Source organism: Chiroxiphia lanceolata, chromosome Z (genome assembly GCF_009829145.1).
Source record: "Chiroxiphia lanceolata isolate bChiLan1 chromosome Z, bChiLan1.pri, whole genome shotgun sequence".
Lineage (NCBI taxonomy): Eukaryota > Metazoa > Chordata > Aves > Passeriformes > Pipridae > Chiroxiphia > Chiroxiphia lanceolata.
In genome coordinates, this window is record NC_045671.1 from 19,391,093 (window position 1) to 19,408,019 (window position 16,927).

The 16,927-nt window shown below is 39.7% G+C and overlaps 1 protein-coding gene across 8 annotated transcripts in view; it reads left to right on the plus strand.

Moving 5' to 3' along the window:
• Nucleotides 1-16,927, plus strand: part of MAST4 (microtubule associated serine/threonine kinase family member 4) — a 296,868-nt gene that overhangs the window by 237,151 nt on the left and 42,790 nt on the right. For 6 of the 8 annotated variants that reach the window (XM_032675468.1, XM_032675472.1, XM_032675475.1 and 3 more), the window contains 6 exons: nucleotides 1,720-1,740; nucleotides 2,493-2,571; nucleotides 6,583-6,740; nucleotides 10,531-10,606; nucleotides 11,268-11,477; nucleotides 14,386-14,487. In XM_032675468.1, the coding sequence (XP_032531359.1) occupies nucleotides 1,720-1,740; nucleotides 2,493-2,571; nucleotides 6,583-6,740; nucleotides 10,531-10,606; nucleotides 11,268-11,477; nucleotides 14,386-14,487 (646 nt within the window). The remainder of the gene's footprint in view (nucleotides 1-1,719; nucleotides 1,741-2,492; nucleotides 2,572-6,582; nucleotides 6,741-10,530; nucleotides 10,607-11,267; nucleotides 11,478-14,385; nucleotides 14,488-16,927) is intronic. The other 2 variants (XM_032675476.1, XM_032675473.1) reach the window with 1 other exon arrangement.

Sequence of the window (16,927 nt, forward strand, 5' to 3'; positions counted from 1 at the left end):
ATAAATTCTTTAAGGAAGAAATGGTAACACGAGTAGTTTCTTTGATTTCAAAATATTTCACTACTTCATTGGGATTCAAGAAACATATTTGGAGCAGTTTTCTATAGAAAATTATTTTGTTCTGTTTGATGACACTGAAGTTTAAAACAACTTTAATGTTTTCTTAAGAATTTGTTATTTGTGTTGTTGTTGTTGTTTTTTATAACCTGTTATAGGATGCATTTTTGTTGTAAAATGGCCTGTAGTTAATGAGAGCAGTTTTTAGTTTTCTGACTTCCTGCCTTTTTTATTGTATTTTGTAAATTTAATGAAGATACAAAGGAAGGGAAGAACAAACCTGTGTGTGTGTGAGATACAGCATGTTGAAAGAGCAGGGGCAAAGTGGTGTAGGTGTTTGGGTATTCCTTTTTCATCCACTGTAACCAGTCAGTGGGGATACCAAAAAGATGAGGAAGTGTGAGAAAGGGAGAGGGAGGAAAAGGAAATGGTTTGGAAGCCTCCTGGGAAGTATCTTCCCAGTGTAGCTGCTTCTCATTAGCTGCTGGCCATGCTACACTGCCACAGCAAAGGGGGCTGCATCAGGGAGGTGGTCCTCAGCCATGCTGCCAGCCTCTGCCATGCAGAGCTCAAGGCAGCCTTCCCCAGGACCTTGGCAACAAACAACAGGGTCACCTTTCTCTGCCCATATCTGGTTGAGTCATGAGTGCCCAGGAATAGCCTGTGCCTCTGGAAGCCATTGTTTTTGCTGGTACGTAGGAGTCTGGCATCCACAAACCCATGGGCAGGTGACAAATTCTGCTTTCTAGAGCTGCGGGAAAATGAGTAATACTGTACTCTAGGGCAGAGACAAGTCAAGTATCAGAGTCCAGCTGAAAATGCTGTGCAGGCTTGCTCCCCTTTCTTCCTCGTCATCCCTTATGGATGACTCCTGTTCTCTTACCTTTGTCTCCCAGATAACTTTCTGTGATATCCTGTTCCCACTCTTGTGCCCTTTCTGTGTGATGCAGGAACCTTGTTCACTGTGAGTTACTAAGTAAGGAAGTACTTTCTCTCTCCCAGCTGCTGAATAGATATGTCTCACCCATTTTTAAATACTGTCTAAATTCTTGTTTTAACTGTGAACAGCTTTAGCTAAGCCAAGTGAAGAGAAAACTACTTTTGGAATCATTTATTCATCTGGAAGTGTCTTATATATCTGGGTGAAGGAAAGAAGGGAGAAGAATTATTGAATTAAAAATGAAATTATGGAAGTGGAGGAAGTTTTTTTTCGGAGTTCAGTATTTGATACAATCAGTAGTCCCTCTAGCACGTATGCTTTTCATATTTTAATACTAATAATGCACTGTAGATTCTTTTCTCACACTTCATGTATTCAAAGTCCCAGAGCTTTGATTGTAGTTTGTGGATGGATAAATGGTAGTAAGAAATAATACCTTAGATTGGAATGAAGCAAGGGTGTTTTTTAAGGAAGGGAAGCTGCATCAAGATGTTTAAGATTCCTGATTTGACATGACTTCAGTTCTTCAAAATTACACTCTTTGTGTAAATCAGACTTGAAAATCATCTTTGTACTAACTGTAAAACAGATCTTTGATTCTCTTTTCCAGTCATACTGTTTGTTAATAAAAACTTATGTTTCATGTTACTAAAAACTTATGTTGAAAATTTATGTATTATTTTGCCTTTTTTTTTAACATATTTGATACAATTGTACTCCAGTCATGGGCATCGAAATGACAGGTAATTGTTACTTTCTCAAAGATCCAAACGTGGCTCCCATAGTTGTTTATTTGGTTTGCGACTTTGAATGTTCAAGTTCCCTGTTGTCTGTTGTGTAGCTCACCTCAGACAGTGAAGAACATAAATTGGTTTTGGTTATAATTTTTTATATGTATTTTATTTTTTTGTTCTGAGTGAGCATGATTTTTTTGCTGCAGAATTTTTTTTCCTGATTTACGTATTAACATTTAACAAGTTTAGTTTTACCTAATCATTCTTTACAGCTATTTGACATTAGCCTGCTAGTTTGTTGGTATCCTGTACTGATGCCACTTAAGAACGCACTACCCTTGTATTTCAAGCAGACTGTGATGGCTGTCTGTGGTTCAGAGCGTTATAGTTTGCATTTGTTCATAAGATTTTTAATTTGCTTATTAATTTTCATCTGATGGACCTAAAGAGTTGTAAACTCCTTGTGGTCCATTTCTGTGTGTATTAGTTAGACCCCAACTCTGTGGAGCTGTTCATTCACTTTGTGGTTTTTTCATCTCAATAGAATTTTGATTTGAAAAACACACTAAAAAATAATCTGTAAGCCTAAGTCATCCTTGGTAAATGCTTGTTTATTGTGGTCCCTTGTGGAAGTATACTGTTTATAAAAACCCTGTTTGCATCATGATTTTGGAATGCAGTTTTGCACAGTAATACTTCCACAGATGTTTCTGTGTTAGGGTACTGCAGTGTTCATTTGACTAACCTCAGTTTCACAACAGGACTGATGGTCGCCGCTGGTCTTTGGCTTCCCTCCCTTCTTCTGGCTATGGTACAAATACACCCAGCTCAACTGTTTCTGTAAGTATCCACTTTGATGTGCTGGTAGATTTCTCCTACATGCTTCAGCTTCTCAAATATGGTATGCTTCTCTTAGAAGAAGACAATGTAGGTTTTGTTACAGTTAATAGACTTGGAATTAATATGTGATATGAAACTGCTTTACTTCACTGAAATAGGAGAAAACTTTAGGCTATGTGTGCTTTGCTTAGAGATACTTTCTGGCAGTGAGTAATGTTTAACTGCCCCCTTTTGATCTGCCTTATTTTAACCATATGATAGTTAGGTATCAAGTCTTAAGTGAGGCTGCCTTGATAAAAAAAACTACTCTGTAACATGATTCATCCATCCTGGGTTAGACTGCTGTCTTAAGATGGGATGAAGTACACATAATGGGATAACTCTAACTTATTAATTTTTGCCTGTTAGAGCAATTGTTTCGATGTGATTTTCTGTCAGCCCCACTGCCATACATACACAATTTGACTTGTGATACATGCCACAGGAGTGCGTGATATCCTGCTTCAGTACTTAGGAGCTGGGCCGTGGGAGAAGTATCAGTCTGTACGTCTTGTTCATCTCTATTCTGGAGAGGAATACAACCTGGATGTTGTATTCCATGTTACAACCTGGAACTAAGCTGTTTGTTGTCATAGTCACACCTGAAAGACTGGGGCGATAGAGTTGTGGAGGAAGCCTTCTTCAGAAATAGCAAGTAGTTGACATTTTGACAGTTATGTACCATCTTCTGCAGTAAAAGGCTTGGACTGTGTAGATCCAACTGTGGCTCTTCAGTGTTTTATATATTTAGCCTTGTTTTTTATGTTTTATGAATGATACATATTACTACTGAACAGGTGATACCGGATCTTTTTTTTAGACTGTTTCTTTTACAATAAAGTAGGCTTTCTCTTCCCATGGTTTGGTCTGTTTCTCTTGTGAAACAGTTGTGTTAAACATTCTGTACCATGATGAAACATGATCATTTTATGTTATCACAGAATCACAGAATATTCTGAGTTGGAAGGGACCCACCAGGATAATCAAGTCCAACTCCTGGCCACACCCCAGGAGTCACACCACGTGCCTGAGAACATTGTCCAAACACTTCTTGAACTCTGTCAGGCTTGGTGTTGTAACTGCTTCCCTGGGAAGCCTGTTCCAGTGCCCAGCCACCCTCTGGGTGAAGAACCTCTTTCTAATATCCAACCTAAACCTCCCCTGACACAATTCCAGGCTATTCCCTTGGGATCCCCTCATTGGTCATCACAGAGAAGAAATCAATGCCCCCGTCCCTTTTCTTCCCCTCACGAGGAAGTTGTAGACTGCAATGAGGTCTCCCCTCAGTCTCTGTTATTATATTTTTCTCCACAAAGACTTCTGGGAAGACAGTTCTATCTATCTTAAACCAGACTGAGCCATTTCTTGTATCTCAAGAACTTTTCCTCAACAGCACAGGGTTTTTAATATTGAAAGTGAAGAGATTGATGGAATTACCCACTTAATGGATAATTGTGGGTTTAGAAGTGGTGCAAGTACCACATATACCAGTTCTTACAACAAAGTGGAAATTAAAATATCTTCTGCTAAATTATTCAATTGAAAAAAGCTTGTAGTGTGTCATATTCCAGCAAAGTTGGATCAGATCATGCCAGTTATGAGATACAGTTGAGATGATTGGGTCTTCTAGAAGAGCAAGTCTATAAAACTGATAAATTGAAAGAATACACAGTTGCATATCTTTACCAGGAGATTATACTCTTGGAAGCTTACTGGGATGAGGAAGTAGGAAAAGGAGATAGAAAAAGAGACTTTGGGGTTGCTTTAGCTGGTATTAGCTGCAAAATGCAGTTCTTTGTTGGAAGAACAGTTTGCATTTCCATAATGCACTGTGGTTGTACATATTAAAAATATTTTAAGTCTTGTGTGATTTTTGGAGCAGACATTCTAGAATGCCAGGACAGCTCATTTTCTAAAGAATTTTGCTGTGAGAATTTGGATTTGTACTGTGATCAGAATTCAGATCACCACGAAAATGCACTTCATGCCTTTGATGGTCCTGATACAACTGAGAGTGGTTAGCATTAGGAAGATTCTCACTTCAATCCTGTTGGATCTAAACTCTGTGATACGTTTTTTGAGAGAAGGTGTGATACGAGTTATTTTCCTACAGATCTTCCCAGAATCCCTTGAAACCGAAGAGTTAGAGAATGATTTTATAGAAGTAGTCATCTGTGATGTTTTTTATTGGAAATTTCCCTGTACTAGAGTATTTTTGATCTTACAGAGCATGGCTGTAGGAATTATGCTGTCAGGTTCTGCAACAAGCTGCTATAGTGTGAGATAAGAAAAAACTTACCTATGCTGTGTACTGAATGATGCATGGTAATGTGTGAAGGCAGAATTCCATGCATGAGTTACTGTAACTTGACAGGTTACTCCCTGTCATCCGAAATGTGGTAAATTCTTGATGTGCATGCTTCTTAGCCCGCGGCAAAGTGAGGTAACACAATCTTGCTCAGTTCAGCTTGTTCTGATGTGGTGAAACATTCCCATGTCCTGCTTAACCTTTTCCACCAGTGGATTTTCTTCTTTTTTTGCTTTTAAGGGATGATTTAATGAGATCTAGTGTGATAAGAACATTTTCTTGAGCTTCTAAGAATTAGGATATATTCAGCCTTTACTGCACAAGTTGCCAGGAGATTAAAATGACCTCTCTGTGCTTACCAGCCTGGATATTACCTACTAACTGTAGCAGTGTAGGGCAGTATTTGTACAGTACGAAAGTTATTGATTTCCCTCACTAGAAATGATACAGCAAAGAAACTCTTGCTGTGTTTGGTTCCAATAAAAGAGTACCCAGGCAGGGCCCTTGGTGTTCAGTATGAGAAGTCAGATAAGCAGTAATCTGCACATGAAAATTGATACACAGAAGAAGTTAATTTTCTTGAAAAATCAACTGGAGACTAAAAAGCTTCAGAAAGATGTCCAAGTTTTTAATCTTCTTCCCTACTGCAGGTAAAATAAAAGAAATGTCTGCAAGGTACAAGGCAGCTTTGTGCAATCATACAAGAATATTTGAGAATCAACTGTCTTGGAAAACTAGTTTTGATACCAGAAACAATAAAGCATTTCTCTTGTCTACATTTGTCAGTCCACATTAACGAAGCTACTTGTAATGTCTTGAACTATGTTCGTGTTCTTTACAAGAGTATCAGATCCAGGCTCATAGAAGAAATTTCAAAGTTCTACTCTCCGAGCATCTAGCATGGCTCAGGGAGCTAGCCACAGTGCATAAAAGACAGTAAAATATAATAGTATGATGATCTGCACTGCTCATGCAAAGCAGATTGTATACATGAAATCTTGCAAGGGTAGTTATTGTGGTACCACTTCCAATTTCATACCTCTCTGTATCCTCCAGTTTTTTACTGAGTGGATGGCTTTCACTTTTTGTCAACCATATATCCTGTCTTGATAAATGTATTAAGTTCTCTCATTTTTCAATGTACAGGTTTTTAGAAAAGATTAGCATATGAATTTTTTCAGCAAGAATTTATATTTTATTTAATTTTATTTTTAAAAGCATTAGTAATGCCTTAAGTATGGTTAATGACATACCTTTATTGTGAAGATTTACAGTTGACATTGTGACAGTAAGTTGTACTCTACAGTTATCATACTTACACTATTCCAATAACTAATTTTCAGCAGACTCCATTTTAACTGTTCTTATCTTTTGTTGGTTGTTGCTGACATCAGATGTCACCTTTGCCTTAGGAAATTTAAACTTTTGAAATGCAATGTCTCTTTCTTCTGGGACTAGAGTTTTGGGTTTTTTTAATACTTTATATTTAGTTTGTGAGTTTGAGGCTAATTACTTATTTTCTTCTTTAAATTGGTAGTCAGGCATGAGAAATAGTAACTATAGTTTTTAAATAATATGACTTTACTTATAAGCAGCAAATGTGGTCTTCAAAATGTGGTTTTTTTCACTCTAATAGAAGCTTGTGTTCTGTTCTACTCTTGTAGTCATCCTGCTCATCCCAAGAGAAGCTACATCAGTTACCGTACCAACCGACACCTGATGAACTACATTTTTTGTCTAAACATTTCTGTACCACTGAGAGCATTGCCAGTGATAACAGATGCAGGACCACTGCAATGCGCCCTCGGTCCCGAAGTCTCAGGTGAGTTTGTGTATCTGCAAATAGGAGTTGGATCTAAATCCACAAATTATGGAGCATCATACATTGGAGGTGTTTACATATAGAAGTATGTAACTGAGGCTGAATTCAGATTAGTCCTTTTAAATACTTACTCTAGTTTTGATCATGACTTACTTCAGTGGTAAATATTGTTAAGACAGGTCTTAATGTGAGGGCAACTAACCTGCAGACACTGTCTTGATGACCTAGTCATTAATCATCTGATTGTAGCATTCCCTTTCTGAATTTATGTACCTGTGCTGTCCTCAGTGGATTTGTCTGTGAATGTCTGTAACAGATTGTCCATATTAGTAAAAGGACTCACCATTGTGATTATCTTGAGACAAAGTTTAGTTAATTTTTGACCTTTTAGAAAGCCAGAGCCAGTTATAGAGTCATAGAATGATTTAAGTTGGAAGGAACATTAAAGATCATCTTGTTCCAACCCCCCTACCATGTGCAGGGACACCTTCCACTAGACCGGGTTGCTCAAAGCCCCATCCAGTCTGGCCCTGAACACTCCCAGAGATGGGGCATCCACAGCTTCTCTGGGTTACAGTATTTCACCACCCTCACAGTAAAGAATTTCTTCCGAATATTTAATCTAAGCCTGGCCTCAGTTTGCAGCTATTACTCTTTGTTCTCTTACTACATGACCTTGTAGAAGTCCTCTCCTGCTTTCTTATAGGCCCCCTTGTACTCCCTAGAGTACCTTGTAGGTACTGGAAGGCTGCTGTAAGGTTTCCCCAAAGTCTTGTGTTCTCCAGGATGAACAACCCAAACTCTCCCAGCCTGTCATCATAGTATAGGTGTTCCGTCCCTCTGATCATCTTTGTGGCCCTGCTCTGGACTTGCTCCAGCAAGTCTGTCTTTTTCCTGTGCTGAGGACCTCAGAGCTGGACACAAAACTCCAGGTGGGGTCTCAGGAGAGCAGAATAAAGGGGGAGAATCACCTCCCTTGACATTCTGGCCACACTGCTTCATGCAGTTGGCTTTCTGGGGTGCGAGTGCACATTGCCAGGTTATTTGTAACTTCTTGGCCACCAACACCCCTAAGTCCTTCTCTTCATGGCTACTCTCAGTCCATTCTGTGCCCGGTCTGTATCCGTGTTTGTGATTGTCCCAGTCCAGGTGCAGCACCTTGCACTTGGCTTTGTTGAACTTCATGAGGTTTACGTGGGCCCAGTGCTCAAGCCTATCAAGGTCCCTCTGGATGGCATCCCTTCCCTCCAGCGTGTCAACTGCACCATACAGACTGGTGTCATTGTCAAATGTGCTGAGGGTGCACTTGATCTGAGTGTCTGTGTCCCTGATAAAGAGGAGGAATACCACTCCTCACTGGTCTCCTCTTGAGCACTGAGCTGTTCACAAGTGTTTGAGTGTGACTATCCAGCCAATTTGTTATCCACTAAGAATTCTGTCCATCAAATCCATATATTTCTAGTTTAGAGGCAAGGTTGTCGTGGAGGACAGTATCAAATGCTTTGCACAAGTCCAGGTAGATAACATTAGTTACTCTTTCCTGCTGCACCCACACTGTAACCCCATCATAGGCAGCTACCAGATTGGTCTGGCATCATCTGCTCTTATTGAAGCCAGTTGTCTCGCGTCAATCACGTATTTTCCATGTACCTTACCATAGTTTTCAGGAGCATTTGCTTCATGATCTTGCCAGGCACATGGGTGAGAACGATTGGTCTGTAATCCTCCAGGTCTTCCTTATTTCTGTCTTTAAAGATGGAGGTTATGTTTTCCTTTTTCTAGTCACTGGAAACTTCACTTGACCGCCACAACTTCTCAAATATGATGGATAGTGGCTTAGCCACTTCCTTCACTAGTTTCCTCACAACCTGTGGATGCATTATACCACGTCCCATAGTCTTGTGCACCTTCGGGTTCTTTTGATGGTCTTGAACCTGATCTTCTCCTACAGCCAGTGATTCTGTGATCTCCCAGTCCCTGCCTTTGCCTTTTGCAACTTGGGCAAAGTGGATGGAGCACTTGCCAGTGAAGAATCAGGAAAAAAAGTCATAAAGTACCTCAAGCTTCTTCATGTCCCAGGTAACCAGATCTCCCATTTCCAGAAGGAGAGGGCCCACATTTTCTTTAGTCTTTCTTCTGTATCTATTTCTTTTATCACTGACATACCTATAGAAACTTGTCTTGTTGCCATTGACCTCCTAGGCCATTCTCTCTGTATTACTCCCAGGCTACCAATCCTTGCTTCTACCCTTTGTACGTTTCCTTTTTGTGTTAGAAGTTGTCCGGGAGTTCTGTGTTCATCCAGACAGACCTCCTGGCATTTCTGCCTGACTTCCTCTTTATTGGGATGCATCACTCCTAACCTCAGAGGAGGTGACCGTTGAATATCATCCAGCTCTCTTGGGCTGCTCTTCCCTCCAAGTCTTTATTCCATGGTACTGTAACAAGCAAAGCCCTGAAGAGGCCGAAGCCTCTGGTCTTCTCCTGAAGGCCAGAGCTTTCTGTATGCTCTCCTTGCTGCCCTAAGGATTGCAAACTGCACCATTTCATGGTCATGGCAGCCCAGGCTGCGCTTGAGCTTCACATTCCTCACCAGCCCCACTTTGTTGGTGAAAATGAGGTTCAGCATAGCACCTATCCTCATTGACCTCTATATCACTTGGAGAAGTTAACAGCAACACCTTCCAGGAACCTCCTGGATGGCTTCTGCCCTGCTGTGTTGTCATGAGCTCTCACTCAGCTCCTCATTTGTCCATAGGCAGAGCTCCATGCACTCCAACTAGTTACTGACTTAGAGAGTAACATCCCCTCCTCATCTCCCATGCTTGTCCTTCCTAAAGAACTTGTATCCTTCTATTCCAACAGGCCAGTTATGAGCCATTTCACCACATCTCTGTGATGCCAGTAAGACCATAGCCCTGCAGGCATGTGTGCATTTCTGATGCCTCTTTTTTATTCCCCACCTCTCTGTGCGTTTGCGTAGAGGTACTTAAGTTGAACCTTGATGAACATACTGCTGACTTAGTGCTTGAAGTGGCTGGATTTCCTTGTGCTGCTGTTCAAGTGCTCTCCTGCTAACCTGTGATCTCCCTGTAGGCTCTGGGCGTCTCTTGCTGGCCCTGGTATCAAACTAGTAGAAGTGGGATGGATTGAGGTTCCTCTTTCCCAAAAATTTTAATTCCTCTGCTAATGCAAGAAACCTCTATGAATGTATTATGATGAAGTCACTCCTAGAGGATTGCCCCCTGTGTTGAGTCTTCTTTCTGCTCCACATCTTTTAGGCCAGACTGCATGGGCCAGTGTCACCAACACAGGAAATTTAGATTGAGATTTTTTTAAAGGCTTTGTAGTGGACAGTGAGGCTCATGTTAGCAAAAAGTAGTTTTGTAGTTTAACCAATTGATGGGTATCTTTTATGGATTCTTTTCACCAAAGATCACGCTATTTTGATTGTATCTAAGCAGGTGTAACCATAACTAACAGTGAAATACATCTCTGCTGCCCTTCTGAGAAAAAGATGATGTTCAGAGGTGTTGCAAAACTGATTCTGTCTTGAAATGTCTGTACAAACTAAAAATAACATAATTAGCAGTTAGATGTTAAGTATATTAAATAATTGTGAGGATTTTGACAGAAATAGGAGAAAGGAACCAAATGTACACTGATGAGAGGATGGACCTTTCCAGTAAAGCTTGTGCTTTCTGTTGCAAATAAATCATATAAAAATATAATAACTGTACTAAAGTTCATGCTGAGACAAGTGTAAAGGGATAATTTGCTTTACTTGCAGCCCTGGACGTTCTCCTGCTTGCTGTGACAATGAAATAATTATGATGAACCATGTCTACAAAGAAAGGTTCCCAAAGGTAATGTGTGTGTGTAAAAAAGGAAGAAATTTCTTTGTATTTCTTCCTATAAATACGAAGAGAGATTTGGCAGGATTTTCAGAGCAATTGACCAACAATCTGAAGTGTGAACAACTCACTCGTCTCAGAGTTTCAGATATGAACGAAGTTTTATGGGATTGCTTTTTAATAATAAGAATATCTTTGAGGGGTTTTTTTTAAGCATCAGCAGTTCTGTGAGAACCAGACAGTTGGTTCTGTAAAACCTGCAGACATCTAGGAACCTGCAGACACATTTGGCAGGACCTGTGAGCCTGTGGTGCTTTTAATTAGTCAGTTGTTCATTCAAACTGCCCAGTATAATATTTTTGTGGAACAACCTTTATGAAAGTAAGGAGGATATTCTTGTCTGTAGTATCTGCAGTTTTAACAGAACAAAGGAGACTGCATGAGTTCTTCCTCCCTCCCTCCCTCCCTCTCTCTTCACAGTTAAGGGTGCTCCTTTGGTTCTCTTTAGTGATCATCACAAGATTAGTTGGTTTTTTGGCATCAGTCATTTCATGCATTCCAGCTAGGTAAATTCTTAGGCAGTACAGAAATGTTCTAGAATCAGAAATAAGCTTTTAGGCTGTTAGTTTCTTGTAAAGCTGATTTAATGTATTGCATAACTACTTGTCTATAGGCCACAGCTCAGATGGAAGAGAAGCTTCAGGACATTATAACAAATCATTCTCCGGAGAACATCCTTCCTCTGGCAGATGGAGTTCTCAGTTTTACCCACCATCAGATCACAGAACTGGCTCGAGATTGTTTGGATAAGTCTCACCAGGGCCTCATCACATCACGATACTTCATTGAATTACAGCAGAAATTAGACAAATTGCTACAGGAGGTATGAGCCATGAGACTGTTATGTTTGCTTGAAAAATGGGTTAAATCTGTTTGCCTAAGAGTTGTCTTGAATGGTGTCATGAATCATGACTGTTCACTCAAGTAGTTGTCAAAGTTGTATTCATATCTCTTTTAGTCTACATAATAACCACTACAGAAATGATAAGCTGAAATAGATGGGTTGTAAAGATTTCAGAAACAATGGCACTGCAAGTTATAAATTGCTTACAGAGGTGTGCGCATCAGCCCCAAAGGAGAATGCTTGCTATTCCATTTACTGTAAATAAATGAGGGAACATACACACTTTGCTTTTTATCAACCCTACTGATTACCTGCTGTGTTGAGAAAGCAGTCAGCAACCCCTAGCTTTTCATTAGCAAGAAGTTAATTAATTATTTATTATTTCTAACATTCCTTTTGTAATTGAACTGTTTGTTAACAGAAATAATGTGATTTCTAAAAGAGTTGAAACTTTCATAGAATGACCAGCTAAATGAATTAAGAACTTGAAATTTAACAAATGCACTTTGACATAAGTCGCTGCAGTTTATTAATGTATCATTTTTAAAACAGTGAGTGAGGCATGTAGTATACTCATTTGTTTGTGTGGGACCTGATAGTACATTATAAACCAAAGTTAATCTGATAGACCAGCAGATTTGATATTAACTTGAAATTTTCCAACTGATATGTTAAGATGCGGTGCCCATCTTAATTTATGTTTTCTGTTTTCTTTAGAATGCAAAAGCAGTTGCTAAAGGTTTTGGTTTGGTTTTGGTTTTTTTCCTGTGCTGCTTTTTTGTTAACTTCTACTGAGTAAATAGGATTTCTGCAACTGGTGTATTTTAAACTTTTTCTCTTCATACAACAGTGCAAAACTTAAGATATCAGTGATTTATTTCTGGATTATTGAAACCCTATTTTTTTAAACATTAAAAGTACATAGAGGTTGCTTGCTAGTCAAGAAGAGGGTTTGAACCAGTGACCTTCTTGTGAAACGATCATACTTTTATGATGCCAAATTGTAGGCGTAATTGTCCGGTTGATAATGTCAAAATACAAGGAAGCATCTCTAAGCTAAAATTCACTGAACCACTGTTATCATTGTTAACAATATAACCTTTAAAATGGCTACATGTTTAGTGAAGTTTAGTGTATATGTTCACTCATTGACACCTCCCCCAAAACCCATTAAAAAAAAAGCTCCAGCAAATTATTCTTCAATCTGCATATAAAGCAGTGCATTATTAAAAAAAATTACCAAAGTGCTCATTTTGTCATGTTCTGTGATGCTAATTCTGCATTATGAAAAAGTTTCCTGTTCTGCAAAGACATTATACCTTAAAATATTCAGACCTTTGAGTCCACTGCATACTTGTTAATGGCATAATATGACAGTACAAAAACTTTTTCTTTGCATGACTTGGTTGTGGGCAATTAGTTGTGCTATGGATTCATGCAATTTATTTGTTGTTAGTTCTCAGCTGCATTGATCAGTAGAAAGTTGCATTTCCTGCAGCTACTTGGCACTAAGCATAACCAGGGGAAGACTCCCTTGAGGTTTGAGCAGCTTGGTTCAGCCAGCATTTTTATAATTCTAAGGTCAAGGTCAAGTGGACCTGAATGTTTTTCTACTCCATCCGTCTTAAATGTAATGTGTATTGAAAGTTTTGTTCACTTATGCACTTAACTGTTCACAAAACTCTACAGATGTGCTTTACATTTTGCTAGTGGTTAAAATAGGCAAGTCTTTTGTTTACAAAGGAGTTTTATTGGACTTAGTTGATAATGTTCTGAGTTATGCTTCTATCCAGTCAAGGTTCTTTTGAAATCTGTTGCAGAGTGCTAGATAGCATTTGTGCCTTTTTCTTTTTTCCTTTTTTAAACTCTACAAATTAATTAATCTCAGATATTTGATGGTTTTTAGAATTGTGGTACTTACGTTAAGAGCAGTACTCATAGCTTCCTGTTTTTAAATAAAAAATATAATGTGTTATATTAAAAGTACTTATTTGTCCATATTAATTATTTTTTAAGTGTCAGTTTCTTAGTTCTCTTTGTGGTTTTGAATAAGCAAGAGATGATGAGAAATTTAAGTCTGCGGCTTCTACTGTTCAGAACAAAGAAGTGCTTTGATATTTGAAGCAAGGGCTATTAATATGTTTATACTGTTTCTTTGCATTCATTGGCATTCTTAAATTACATAATTTGTTCTTAGAGCAAAGTGTTTAAAGAAATTTGAAATTCAGCTCAGACCATTGTGCAGATATTATCAAACCTTCTAGAAGTACTTTTTCTGAATGTATTGTTTTATAGCGTTTTCCCCCATTTGTGGTAATCTTTGTAGAACTCAGTTTTTCGTTGTCTTCCTATCTACATGTACCTCTACATGGAGCCCTCTCTGCAAGTGTAGTTTTTATGTGTTCACATATATGTCATTGTCATTTCACTATGACAACTGACTATGGGAAATCAGTATCAGTTTGGCATGAATGTTACTTGTATCTTTTAATATTATTTAGGTTAGTTTTCATTTAATCCTAAAATTATTAACAAATTGAGGCACAACCTACATGTAGGGATCTGTGTTGTACTGAATTTTGTCTCTTTTGCAAAACTGGTATTAATACCATGTAAGCTTAAGAAACAAGCAAAAAAACTGCAGGTACACGTCCATTATAAATACTTTTATTTTGTTGTTACAGTGTTAGAATTGTAGAAATGTGGTTACTTTAAAATAAAGTTAGTGTTGCTCAGATCCTTGTTATCTCTGCTGGCATCTTGAAATTGAGGTGCTGTTTGTATCAAGTACATGCTTCAAACCCTCGGAGGTGTCCCAAATATACATACTTTCCTGCAGTGCACTGAATGTGATTTTGTTTAATATCACTGTATTTTTATCTTTCAGGCCCAAGAGCGATCAGAGAGTGGAGAAATGGCATTTATTAAACAGCTTGTTCGAAAAATCCTGATAGTTATTGCTCGTCCTGCTCGCTTACTGGAATGCTTGGTAAGGTCATGCTTATTATGAGTAGTCCTTTTCACTTGATAGTGTAGGAAGTTTCTGGTTTAGTATTCAAGGCCCTTTAAAAACGTTTTTTGGAACATGTCAAACAGTGAGGTAGGACTTCATTGTTGGTAGGATCCCTTTCACTTTTATTTCAGGAACATAGGAGTGTCAGGGCTTTCCTGCAGTTTTGTTTGCTTCCTTGCTATTGCAGGTACTATGATATAGAACCCTTTTCATCAGCTAAGGAAGCTGCTGTTCGGAACCAGTTGGGTTTTTCTGTTGGTTTGTTAGAATTCGTTATTTCTTGGGAAGACTGTTCCTGAATTGTAATTGGTGTTCTTCCCATTGTTCTTACCATTTTCATAATTTTGTTTCACTTAGCAGCTGCCAGAGCTGTAAGCAGCTTGAAGTCAGCTCTGCTGTACTTGATCTGGGGAAAATAACAGCAGAGGGATTAGGCTGCCTGCATATATGGGCAGTTGACATTGTATTGGGGACCAGAAGGAACAGAAGACTTTACTTACTTATGCATGAGCATAGCACCAGACTGCATTAATTCCATGCTTGCTGGCTTTCTCCCACTAACCCCTACCCTCAGCATCATCATTCTTCATTAGCTTTCTAATTGAAGTGCTGGAGTATGCCCAGAGAAGGGCAACGAGGCTTGTGCAGGGTCTAGAAAATGTGTCTCCTGAAGAACAGCTGAGGGAGCTGTGTGGGTGTGTCTCTGCTTTTCTTGTCCATGCTGCAGGAGCTGGGATGGCTCAGGTGCGGGAAGTTGCTCCTGCGCACAGAGCCGGTGCGCTTCAGTTGTTCAGTGGAACTAATAAACGCTCGCAGAACACAATGTATTCAAGAGGATGGTGCAGACACCCAAATACCATGTAATAGCCAACCTGAGTCCAACAGGCCTGGCAGGCAGCCCAAGCTGACTTTGAGCCGCTCTGCCTGCCAATACCAAGATCACAGTGTTGATGCTGTGTACAGCTGTTTGAGGCAGACAAGGCTTATGTGGGAGCCACTAACCTGCTACTAGACTCAAGTTATGCCTGAAATTTTTATAACTGCATTTTTATGGCACTGGATCTGAGCTAGTAAGTCTTTCCAACCTGATTTTGGCTCTGTACTGTGTCCATCTGTGGCACAGTTAATCCACAACCTGGCTCGTTCAGCTATGGGCATTTTGAGAGCTGTCTGTTTTGTTTTGGAAACATCATGTCTCGGTATTCCCAGTTACATTTTGTTCATGATTTGCAGTTCAGGAACAGTCTAAAATAAGATATGTGCTCTGAATCAGCATGAAAGAGAAGTTTAAAAACAAAACAAAAAGGTAGGTTTTAGAGAAGAGAACACCGTAGCATGTCCTACCTCTGCCACTGAATCCAAACGTGTTTTACTTCTTCTTCCTGAGCCCTGAAAAGCTTATTCCATGTCTAGTGTGATGTTCCCTGCTCTAGTCACAGGGTTCATATAGCCTTTATCCACATAACCCAATTTCTCATATGATGGTTTTTTTCCCTACTTTTTCCCCTCTGGTCTGCATCCTTCTCTATTATCACACATCCAAAAATACCCTTAAACACGTCTGGAAGGCTGACAGACCAACACTTGTTAATGATGCTTAATGTCCTTCCCTTCCATGCTTGCTGGCTTTCTCCCACTAACCCCTACCCTCAGCATCATCATTCTTCATTAGCTTTCTAATTGAAGTGCTGGAGTATGCCCAGAGAAGGGCAACGAGGCTTGTGCAGGGTCTAGAAAATGTGTCTCCTGAAGAACAGCTGAGGGAGCTGGGGCTGTTTAATTCAAGAAGAGGAGGCTCAGTGGGGACCTCAGCACTCTCTACAACCACCTGTAAGGAGGTTGTGGTGAGGTGGGGACAGCTCTCTGCCTACAGTGGGAGGACAAGAGGAAATGGCCTTAAGCTTGAGACCAGGGAGATTCAGATTAGTTATTAGAAAAAAAATTTTCACCGTTAGGGTGGTTAGGCATTGGAATAAGTTGCCCAGGGAGGTGGTGGAGTCACCATCCCTGGAGGTGTTCAAGGGGCATCTGTATCTGGCACTGGGTGATGGTTTAGTGGCTTAGGGGTTAAAGTGGTGTTGGGAGGATAATCTTGTGGGTCTCTTCCAGCCTTGATGATTCTGTGGTTCTCTCCTGGTGGCCTATTTGCCCATTGGTTCATTCTCCCTAAGTGCTGAGTTTTATAGGGATCTAGTCCAAATCTCCATTCACGTAGTTCCCAGTTTCTGTGACTGGGATTTTATCCTAGGCTACTTGCTCTGCCTTATCCTTCAAGTAGAGTGCATATGCAGTATGCAAGTTGTGCATACTGTGTCCCTCCTTTTGCTGGGTCTTCTGAAGTGAGTTGAAGGGCTGTGCTGCAAAGACCAGAAGTGACTGTGTCTTGTAGTTCAGAGTTTCAGAGCAGCAACGGCAG